This window comes from Orcinus orca, chromosome 7, assembly GCF_937001465.1.
Source record: "Orcinus orca chromosome 7, mOrcOrc1.1, whole genome shotgun sequence".
Classification (NCBI taxonomy): Eukaryota; Metazoa; Chordata; class Mammalia; order Artiodactyla; family Delphinidae; genus Orcinus; species Orcinus orca.
The window spans coordinates 66,649,391-66,661,659 of NC_064565.1; the positions used below are offsets into that span (position 1 = coordinate 66,649,391).

The window sequence follows — 12,269 nt, forward strand, 5'->3', positions numbered from 1 at the left end:
TCAAAATAAACCTGTTCTAAGCCTACTTCAGGCCTTACCTAGATCCTTGTGGTAGCCTCCAAACCAGGCTTTCTGCTTTTAGTTTTGCCCCCTACATGGCTGACTATTACTTTTAAAATACTTCCATCAAGTTTAAAACTGATATCTCTTCAGGTGTATTTCTAAATATTAGTGAGAACGAATAAACTGCGAATGTTTGCTTACTAACAGTATATGATCTTTTGGGATTTCTCTCTTTATGTGTGTGCCCATTTATGTCCTAGTATCTTAAATATTAATATATTCTTAGCTTCCACCTTCTCTTTACAAGGTTTTAATACTAAAGAGCAAAAACTCAAAAACAAAAAAGTCCAAGTATTATTTTTGACTCACTGGAATAGCCTAACTGCTACGATTTTCTTTGCTAAATTCTGTTTTCAGAGTCCTAAATTCATCTGCAAACCTCTACTGCCAGGTACTCTTTAGAATACAATGCTTTGTTCCTCAACATCTCCACTTTTTCTGCTTTACTCTTTGGTATGAGCTATATTTGGAGGGGCAGGGTACTAGGATCCTGTTTGCCTCTGCTGGCCTGTGGAAAGTATCACTCTTTCACAAAAGAGACAGATGAGCAGTTCTGTCTTCAGGAAGCACTAGGCGTGACTCTGAAATTCTGGCTCTGCTCCTAGGAGTTGAAAGACTTTGGTCCATCACCTTTGAAATGGTGTTAAAGCTACCTACTGTATAGGGCTATTGTCAGGATTATACAGTCATTATACGTAAGACACTTAAGCACAGTAGATGATACCAATAGCTGTTAGCCTCTTTGCTTTCCCCACTTTTTCTGAAGAAAAAAGCCTAGCTCCTTCTATTTATTCACCCTTTATAAACTATGTCTCACATCTGCATTTTACAGTAAAACCCATAGGCTTTTTAATCCCCGAACTAAGTGTTTTAGTCTATGCTTTTAAAAAATGGAAATAAAAAGAGTAAGTTTTAAGAAATCTCATGTAAACATTTTGAAACAAGTTTCCATTCCCTTTGGGGGACTCAATTGCTTCTCACTGATTACTATGTATTACGAATATGAATATAGAAACAGATATACAATGGCATTTAAGCAATTAATATAATAAATTATTTCACTAAAAATGTCTAAATTCTAAAAATAAGGGTAGAATGAAAATAACTCAGAAATTTTAACTAGTTAATGTGTTATATATTATTTTAAAAAACGTAAGGCAACATTATTTAAAATTTAAACTTTGAAACTCTAGAAAACTTTTAAACGATAGAAACAAAAGAAGCAGGTTAATATAAATCATGATAACTGGGGAAAAACAATTCATTAGCAGGGAACTTTCAAAGAGTTATAAATTTAAAAATAAATTTTAAAGAAAGCAAAGACATCTGCTTGGCACACACACACACACAAAAACACTTACACAGTCAAGTGTACATATAGTTTTAACGTATGCTGAAAGTAATTTCCCTTGGAATGCAACATCAGTAACGTAAACACCATAAATGTATGACTATTTCTAATAAAAATGATGCAAATTGAGGTTGATGCCCCAGTAAATAAATCTATTTAAATGCATTAATGATGGTGGTTTGCCAAACTGGGTTATAAAACTTAATTTCAATCAGGACATCTTGCTCATCAGTCAATCTGAATATTAACTTACTGCAAAAACAGTTTCATGCACAATCCATATCAATGTGACCTCTCAAACGGTTACATTTATATGCAAAGTATAACCTTGAAGATGTGCTCTTAGAATCCACCATGACAAATATTTGCAGAGGCCAAAAATGCATGTGACTATCCATCATTTTTTCCTGGCCAGACTGGTTACTAAAGACTGCACGAGAGAATATCTAGAAGCATGTTAGGTCAAACCAGGTAGAAGGGCATATCAAGCAGATGTCAAGCATCTGACCAGAAGAAAGAATATGGTGAACTGGGATCACAGCCTCCAGCTGTATACTTTAGCAACTCAGAGTTATCCTATTTTGCATCTATGGTTCCTTTCTACAAAGGAAGAAAATCACATGGATGATTCTAGAAATAACATTTGCAATGCTGGCAGAAATTACTGCCACAATAAATAATGCAAATAACGATAGCTTATTTCAGTGAAGTGGCATCATCTCCTATCCAGAAGTACATGAAATCTGATTTTTAAATGTAGCGGCAGCAATATGGAGAACTTCTGCATTCCACATGAAGTCTAATGCTACTGATTTGAACTGTGGGGAATAAATGGCTGACAACTACAATGGTTATTACCATATAGTTTATCTATTAGAGCTACTGGTTTCTTTTTCATTATGTTCTGTTTTCAGTGATAAATCAGTAAAAAAAGGAGATGTGGAAAATTTCAACTTTCATTAATTTTACACAAGCAGAGGTAGTCAACTTTATGATTATCTTTATATAAACATCAAAAAATTTCATTTTCCCCCAAATTTGCAAGACTGAAGATGGTAGTTTATATTCTCTGTGTGTGGACATGATCAATATATGTTTCTAAATAGCTAAACTTAAGTAATCATTTTGGCAAGAGAAATAGATCTTTCCCTAAAATGTGACCTGTGAAAATAAGAGTGTAGAAACCATCACCTGATGAATATTAATGCTCTAACCAATTCACATGTAACGCTTATAAAGAAAATTGAATTGCAATGAGGTTTATTTGTTTTTAACAATAATCTCATGACCATCACCACCATCATTATAAGTATCATCATCGTCTCCTTTCTCTAGTTTCTTTATTCTTTATCCAGTTGAGTTGGTCCATCATTTCAAAAATGCATGTCAATACATTAACTCCTTTGCCCCTGATGTCACATAGCAAAGCACAAATGCTGGGGGACTCCCATCACCCACGTTCTCTGGGGCCTGCACATCAACAGCCAGCCATGAATTGGCAGGGTCACATAACAGGCCAGAAAGTTTCCACCATAAGTTCAAGATCAGCACTATCTAAAAAATACATCTATACTTCCATGGTAATTTCACTCTTCCAATCACCAAAATGAAAATTTTGAATCATTTCCACTCCATTTAAACCTCTAACCCTCTTTAACCACTGCCCTCCCCATCCCCGCCTTGCCTCCAAACCTCCACCACCAAAGAGATTCCCTTTGTGTCTTACTTAAAAACAAACAAACAAAAAACAATCAAAAAAACCTAATCACTCAAGAACTACTTCATCTTCTCGATGCCTGACTTATATATATGGAGGCAACTCTGGATCATCCTACCATCTCCCTCCTGTTACAAAGGAAGAGTTCTCCCTCCTCCATTCTAAAGCTAATCCCTTCAGCTCTGCTTTGGAGTCCATTCACTTCCACCTTGTCACGAACTTGATAGTATTAATTATTCTCTCCTCCATGTTCAACTCCTCCTTCCAAACATATACTTTCCCCCTAGAATTTAAGCCTCTTAGTTTTCCATATCACAAACACAAACTAACAAAAATAAACTACACTTGACCCCAGCTGTGGGCTGAATTGTGTCCCCACACTCCCCATATGCTGAAGTCCTAACTCCCAGTGCTTTAGGATGTAACCATATTTATTTGAAGACAGGGTCTTTAAAGAGGCACTTAAATTAAAATGAGGTTATTAAAGTGAGCCCTAATCTTATATGACTGGTGTTCTTAAAAGGAGAGGAAATTTGGACACAGACAGGTATAGAGGGAAGATGATATGAAGACATAGGGAGAACGCATCAGTAAGCCAAGGAGAGAGGCCTGGAACAGATCCTTCCCTCACTGCCCTCAGGTGGAATCAACCCTGCTAACTCCTTGATCTTGGGCTTTTAGCCTCCAGAAAAATGAGGAAATACATTTCTATGGTTAAGTCCCCTAGTCTGTAGTACTTTGTTACAGCAGACCTAGCAAATTAATACACCCTCACTTCTAGGCAATGCTCTGTTTCTCGTCTTTCCTTCAGAGACAAAACTCTCAGCGAGTTCCCTACACTCCACGTCTCCTTCACCACACCTCACTTTCATTCCTGAATTCAGTCCAATGTGCTACTGGCCCTGCTACTCCATACCCTGGGATCACCAACGACCTTGACCTTGTGGATTCTTAGTGAACATGTTAAGTCTTCCTCTTTTTCAATCTTCCAGCAACATTCGACAGGGTTCCCAACTCCTCCCCTGACATGCTTTCTTCTTTTGACTTCCATGACACAGAGCTGTTCACACTTTCCTTCTTCATCTCTGGCCAATCCTCCACTGCCTTCTTTTCAGGAGTATGCTCCTCTATCTTGTCATTAAATGCTGGAGCTTCTCAAAGCTCAGTTACAAAGCCTTCTTCTCATCTACTCTCAGCTCTTTCCTTGGGAAATTCTCACCCACATCAATGCTTTAATTACCATTCATACACAGATGACAAACAAGTATGTCACCAGCCCAGACTTCTCACTTCTGGACCTGTTTGGGACTACCTTTATATATCTTATTCTTAGGTGTCTCAAAGTCTCCTGAAATTCACCATGTCTAAAACCAAACTCTTGATTTTCCACACCTTTTCCATCTGCACGTAAACCCAAACCTGCCCAATTTCCCTAATTAGACAACACCATCATCCATTAAGTCTTGCAAGCCAGAAAAATGCTTCACCTCTGATATCATCTTCTTTCTCACGCTTCCTCCCTTCACTCTCCTTGGGACTTGAGTGGTTGCAATTTTACAACTATTTGTGTAGTTACTTAGCCATGCACCAAAAGGCGGGACACCCTGTCTGTTTTTACTCACCATTACATTCCACCGAGCACAATGTCACACTATTGTAGATACTCATTTCTTTAACGAGTGAGCAAATAATAAATGATACTAATAAAAACTCGTATGTGCCAAGCTAAACATTTTATTTAAATTATCTTCTTAATCTTTGTAACAGCCCTATTAAGTAGGTATTATTATTATTATTGTTATTGTTTTCCTCACTTTACTGAGGAGGAAGCTAGGGCATTGAGGAGTACACTTCCTTCCCAAGAACAAACTTGAAAGTGGCAGAAGAGAGTGGACCCAGGTTACTGGGGTACTTGTATACCACTATGCTATTTCATCTTTATGGTTTTCAAAGATACTCTCAAGCTATTTAAAGTTTACCTGAGTTTAATACAAGCTATCTTTAATTTATGAATATATTATGTAGAAAAAATTATATATAATTAACATATGCTCAGAAATCTTCAGTTTCTATGTAGTTATCATGAGATAAAGCCTAAATCCTGTTGCCTGGAATTCAAGATCTTCCATGATCCAACTCCTTCCCTCCTTTCAAGCCTTTTTCCCCATGACACCCTGATGCTCTAGTCAGGGGTCAGCAAACTACAGCTTGCAGGCCAATTCTAGCCTACCACTTGTTTTTTTTTTTTTGCAGTACGCGGGCCTCTCCCGTTGCGGAGCACAGGCTCCGGACACGCAGGCTCAGCGGCCATGGCTCACGGGCCCAGCCGCTCCGCGGCATGTGGGATTTTCCCGGACCGGGGCACGAACCCGTGTCCCCTGCATCAGCAAGCGGACTCTCAACCACTGCGCCACCAGGGAAGCCCTACCACTTGTTTTTATAAATAAAGTTTTACTGAAACAGCCAAACACATTTGTTTACGTAATGACTATGCATTACAAAGGCAGTTAAATAGCCACAGGTTCAAGAAAAACTGTATGGTCCAAGAAGCCTAAACATTTACTATGTGGCCCTTTACAGAACAAGTTTTCCAACAGCTGAATTAGAATTCTAGGCTACAATCTAGTTCAATGGGAACAAATATAATAGCTTCCATTAGCTGAGTGCTGGGTTCTTTCAACAAACCTTTCAAAAGAGCTCCTGTTACCCCTGTTTTATGTAATGAAAGAAGGAAGGAAGAGAGAGAAAGAGAAGAAGGGGAATAAAGAAAGAAGGAAGTCAAACTGAGGCTCAGGTGGGTGAATAATGTGACCATAATCACACAGCAAATAAGTGGAAGAACTGGGATTCAGAGCATGCTCACTATGTTCCATGACTCAAAGGCCAAACACTTTCCCTGGTGCCTACTGCTGCCTTTTTCTTCAGCAGAACTTGGGATTTCATGTTATTGTTTATTCATGCTATTCTTTCTCCTCCACAGAATGCCAGTTTTCCTTTAAAACCTAAAGGAGGTGCCTGGTGAAATCTTACACATTCTTGGGGACAAGCTCAAGCACTACCTCTTTCCACTAAGTCTTCCGAGATCACTTGCAACCAGGGGAATAATCCCTCCATTGAATGCCCACAGCACTTCAGTCATTCCCTTGTGACACCTAACACTTTCTCTCCCCTCTTAAGTTTAATGTAGCAAAACCCAAGTTCACCTTTATATCCTGTAGAAAAAGCATAATGCCTTCTATATAGTAAGTACTTAACAAATACTTATCTAATAAATGAATGTAGATTAAAAACTTTGGGACACTTCTAATCTGGATTTTTTTTTTTTTGGCGGTACGCGGGCCTCTCACTGTTGTGGCCTCTCCCGTTGCGGAGCGCAGGCTCAGCGGCCATGGCTCAGGGGCCCAGCCGCTCCGCGGCATGTGGGATCTTCCCGGACCAGGGCACAAACCCGTGTCCCCTGCATCGGCAGGCGGCCTCTCAAACACTGCGCCACCAGGGAATCCCCTAATCTGGATTTTTAAAGTGAAATATTTAAGATTTACTTCTTAATAATTCAACAGATCAAAATCCAGAATGTAGTCTAAATACAGAAATGTCTTCCTTAGTATCGATTTTTAGCATTTTTTGCCTACTTATAAAAATCAATTTTAAAAGGAACTAAAAATTCATAAGAATTAAATCTACTTGAAGTTTTCTATCAGTATCATAAATAAGGAAACTTAATATTATAATTACTTATATTACACATTAACATTTTGCTAGGACAGAAAAACTCTTCATAATGCCCAAATTAACAACAACAACAAAGTTATTAGAAATTTAAAATAAATCTAAGGTCAACAATAAAATGTTATTTATTACAAGAATACAGAGACCACAGGTGATGTTTCCAACAGCTAGTTATTTTTGAAATTCTGATAGAGTGAGCTGAATGCTCAATGTCATCACTGTAGAAATAATATAATTTAAACGCAAATACTAATTGTAAAAATAGTTTGAGAGTCTGGTTTGACATTTCTAAAGTTCTCTATATAATGTAAATAAGGCATAGTATAAAATCAGGTACAGAGTAGAAATTACACACACACATAAAAAAATTTAGATTTTAAAAAGAGTTTAATATGTTGGAATCAGACACCTACCTGCATCACCTTCTGTTGAATCTCTTCTAACTGTGTACGCTTACTACGTTGCCTACAAACTTCCTGGTAGCGGGTATATTGCTCTCGCAGTGAATCTAATAATTTCATAACCTGGGGCTGTGCTAGTAATTCATCATCCATAGGAGACCACGAGACCCCTCCATCTGAGCCATTAAATCGACGCTGCTGTAATTCGGATAACAATTCATGTCCTTTAAGAAGGAAAGATACTTATAATTAATACCCATAAAGAAATATAAATCTTACTTCTCAATCTTCTCAATTCTAATCCCTTATTTTTAGAACGTATCTGCCTATGTATTTTTAGAACGTATCTGCCTATATATTTACCTACCAGGTCTTAAGTACTAAAATGCAATTTCTCAATTTATATATAAATAAATAGGAAAACTGCATGCATACATATACATATGGATATATACTATGTCGTGTATCATAGCTCTATCATATACAGACAGTCCCCGATTTAACGATGGTTTGATTTACAATTTTTCGACTTTATGATGGTGCATTCAGTTGAACCCGTACTTCAGATTTTGATTTTTTCTTTTTCTGGGCTAGCAATATGCAGTACGATACTCTTTTGCAATGTTGGGCAGCAGCAGTGAACTGCAACTCCTAGTCAGCCACATGATCATGAGGGTAAACACTGATATACTGACAACCATTCTGTACTCATACAACTGTTCTGTTTTTCACTTTCAGTAAATTATTCAATAAATTACATGAGATATTAAACACTGTATTATAAAATAGGCTTTGTTTTAGATGATTTTGCCCAACTGTAGTCTACTGTAAGTGTTCTGAGCACGTTTAAGGTAGGCTAGGCTAGGTTATGATGTTCGGTACTTTAGGTGTATTAAATGCATTTCAACATGATATTTTCAACTTACGATGGGTTTATCAGGATGTAATCACATTGTAAGTTGAGGAAGATCTGTGTCATATATACTATATATGCCATACTACATAGTAAGTATATAGTATATATGGCATATATATTTTCTAGACCTAATTATCTTTCTATCTATCACATTCTTGTTATTGGTGGATTCACTCCTCAGGACATTGTGCCAACCATTTCTCTGTAGAGTACAATTATAATCTGGGATTTCTGTCTGATGGTACTAATTAGTATGTTTTGTCTGATAGTACTAATCAATACTAAGCATTATGTTGTAGGATTTCACTATTAATCCATAACCTTAATCATAGCACCTAAAAGAAATGTTGGTGTGTAACAAATGTATGATTAAAGGGAGAAAGTCTTTACTACTGGTACAAAATAACATTTAAGTAATCTCTATTTATATAAATTTCTACAACATATTAACTGTGAATCGTGAGGGGCCACACTAATGTAAGAACTGCACTCAATGTTATTTGATTACAGCAAACTCATGGAGAAAATCACTCATGCACAAGAAGTTAAAATTATAGAATGTGCAACATCTAAAGCTGTAAGTATAACATTAACAATTTTACAAGATGACGCTGGTCAGACCACTGATGTCCAATTTCAAGATGACTGTCAGAGCTGACTATGCTGTTTCTGCATGTAGCCCCCTCCCTCCGTCTGTAATAGCTCCTGCCCGCTGATCATCAGTCGGGGAGGAGGGAGTTGGCCTTTGAACAGGAGTCTGCCCTACACCTCAGTTGCTGGCATCCAAAACAAAGAAAACTATCCTTTCCATCAAAAAAGAAAAAAAAAAATTTTTTTTAAGTGAATAAATTGCAAATTGTTTTTCCAGGATAATACTATTCCAATTATCATTAAGGAACCCAAAATATGCAGACATTTAAATTCTCTTCTCTTCATCTCTATTCAAGAAAATGTCCTAAACTTAAATGGCTTTAAATAATAGAAACAGTTTTTATTATGATTTGGAGGTATTTCCAATTTCTGAAGAATATCCAAGATTGTTTTAAACGTCCCCATTTTATACTCTTTCTACTTTAAGAGTCAATAGCATATTAAAAAGGACTTAGTGACGTATACAGATAATTCTAAAATACAAATGTAACAAGTTTCTGAATTCAATGGCTTAAGCAGTTTTTAAAACAAATATAAACATGGAACTAAGTTTTGAATCTAAAGCAATATTTTTACTGACAGTCTCTTGTACCTTCTAAACATGCAGTAATTCACAGATTACAATTATTTCTTTGTTCTTTCAGGAAGTAAGATCTAAATCGTACTGAAAAAACTCGGGAAAACTGAATCGATACAACGAAGATATTCAGAATTTATTTCTTTACTCTTTGTTATACTCTATAATTGGAAGGACACCTGTTTTGAAGACTTATGGAAAGTCTTTCTATATATATCCACACACACATTCATATTCTTTTTTTTTTTTTTTGCTGTACGCGGGCCTCTCACTGCTGTGGCCTCTCCCGTTGCGGAGCACAGGCTCCAGACGCGCAGGCTCAGCGGCCATGGCCCACGGGCCCAGCCGCTCCGCGGCATGTGGGATCCTCCCAGACTGGGGCACGAACCCGTGTCCCCCGCATCGGCAGGCAGACTCCCAACCACTGTGCCACCAGGGAAGCCCACATTCATATTCTTTATATATATAGTTCCATAAAAGTCATTAAGATCAGAATATATACATTTTTTCTTCTTTGATGACTGTTACCTTTAATGTGCTCCTTGTGGATACCATTTACATTAGAGAAGCAGAACCACATAATGATTTCAAAGACCATACTTCGAAACCAAACTGCCTTGGTTAAAGTCTCAAATCTAGCATTACTAGTTGTGTAATCTGCCCAAGTTACTAAACCTTTTAATGCCTCAGTTTCCCCATCTTAACATTGGGGTGACAACAGTACCTACTTCAGTGGGTTGTAGTGAAGCATAAATGAGTTAGCATACATAAAGTGCTTAGAATAGTACCTGCTATGCAGTAGGATTAGAACTATGCCCTATTAGAAAAATATATTAGAAATAAAATTAAGGTATTTTCATTTAAAAGAATTCCAATGTGTTCTCTAGAATCTGTGAAACTACTACTAAAGCTATTGGGGCTGGAATATACAAACCATGCAGCACTGAACACACACTACGTGAAAGGCCATTGCAAGGTGGTAAGTGTTTTTACACAGATGATTGTAAAACAGTACAACTAGTGGCTTTGGATTTAGACCTTTTTTTAGTGCTATGGTGGTAGAACTTAATAGTTATTTGATCTTGAACAAGTTTTTTAATGTCTCTAAGCCTTGGCTTCCTTAAGTAGAGAAAATAATACTAATTATCTCAAGGAGTACTTAGAAGAATGAAATATGAAAATACATAAAAGTACAATGCTAGAAACACAATGCATATTCAATAATCCTCATAGCAAACCCATCAAATAGAAATTTTTATCTTCATGTCATAAAGAAATAAATTCAAATATTTCAAGATAATTGATCATTATTAATAATTTTTAATATTGTAGAGTTTATTAACACACTCTTAGGCTAAACCAAAGAGCAGTTTGAAACACTTCTCCTTCAGTTTCTACAACATAATACATACTCAAATCAATGTTTATTTCATGAGCCAATTAATGTATGGTTGGTTTAATGGATTATGATTATCACTGATAAATATGTTTTTTCATCTTACCTGTCTGAAGAACAGTTTCAGGATCAACTGATGGAAGAAAGTTTAAATCCACAGACCTGGCAAGCACCAAAAGAGTATTTTTTTTTAACTATATGTATTTCTATTTATATAACTTAAAAAAATCCTTTACATATACTTACCAAAACAGGGGCCTACAAATATGAAAATATGAAGCATACTGTCCTACCAGGCTAATTTCTCTTAAGCATCAGGAACCCATTACAGATAATTAAACACTAGTAGCCAAAAAAATATCTATGTGATAAAAAACAAAATATACTACTTGGAAAAATATAATTTATCATTATTAACTACAGTATTATTTCAAGTATATCAAAGGAATCCATTTTATTATTTTTCCACTGGATATCTGCTTCAAACTGAAATTTGTCACTATATAATAATCCAGAAACGTTAACATTAAAATCGTGTGCAGCCATCCTCCAATCCAAAGTTTACCTATCTATAGCAATCTTGATATTCATATGTATGTGTACCCTAGCAGATGTACACTCTTTATGTACTAATTATGTTTCATTTGCAGCTGGACTATGGGCTTTATTTTCTTAAACATATATGGAAAGTGGAGAAGATGAAGGAAAGATAGAGTACCTGGCAAATCAAAGCCTAGGGCCTTGCTACTGTAACTGACAGGTCTTGCTCTATACATTTCACTTTTGTCAACTGATCTAGGCCTTCACCTCTTGCATAGCCCAGATGTTTCCTGAGGACTGACATAAAGAAGGTGATGAAAATTTGCAAGAGGGACTTCATTGTGTGGGGTTTAAAAGAGACTAAGTAATAACACTTGAGTTTCTTAGGGAGGGATTGGCAAATACAAGATTTCACTTGACACTTCATGTAGTCACACAAACCATCGTTTCCCAGTGTTTCCCAAAACACTGAATGAGATACTACTGAGTAGAGAAGATGGGGTTCCACTGTCATGTAAGTACGGGAAATTTTAAGAAAGCAATTAAACAGGTTTCTTTACTGCAACACTTTCTCAGAACATGTAATCTGTAAATGTTTACAGTCATTCCCAGAGAAGGAAACATAGTAAACAGCATTAAACTCTATGACCATGAACTCATTTTCTACCAGTACCCTCTTAGGATGTCTTTCCTGGAGAACATGATTTTGAGAAACACCAGATTTACTCTGCTGGACTACTCAGAAAGCAAGAGGTTTGGCAAATTTTTGTCAAGTAACTTGAGTGATATTTTCAATTCCATAGTATATAAGTATGTGTGTGTGATGTCTATACACACACTCACATATTTACATATATGTAAAATTGTTATTTACATTTTTATATGGCGTCTATCTATAAGATAGTAATGTTCCTAAATGTTTGTTGTA

General features: G+C 36.4%; 1 protein-coding gene across 5 annotated transcripts in view; it reads right to left on the bottom strand.

Annotated features, from left to right (window-relative positions):
- Positions 1–12,269, bottom strand: part of SESTD1 (SEC14 and spectrin domain containing 1) — a 142,980-nt gene that overhangs the window by 32,003 nt on the left and 98,708 nt on the right. For all 5 annotated transcript variants that reach the window (XM_004267380.4, XM_033423659.2, XM_033423660.2 and 2 more), the window contains 2 exons: positions 10,908–10,963; positions 7,274–7,485 (listed from right to left, as the gene is read on the bottom strand). In XM_004267380.4, coding sequence (XP_004267428.1) covers positions 7,274–7,485; positions 10,908–10,963 — 268 coding nt within the window. The remainder of the gene's footprint in view (positions 1–7,273; positions 7,486–10,907; positions 10,964–12,269) is intronic.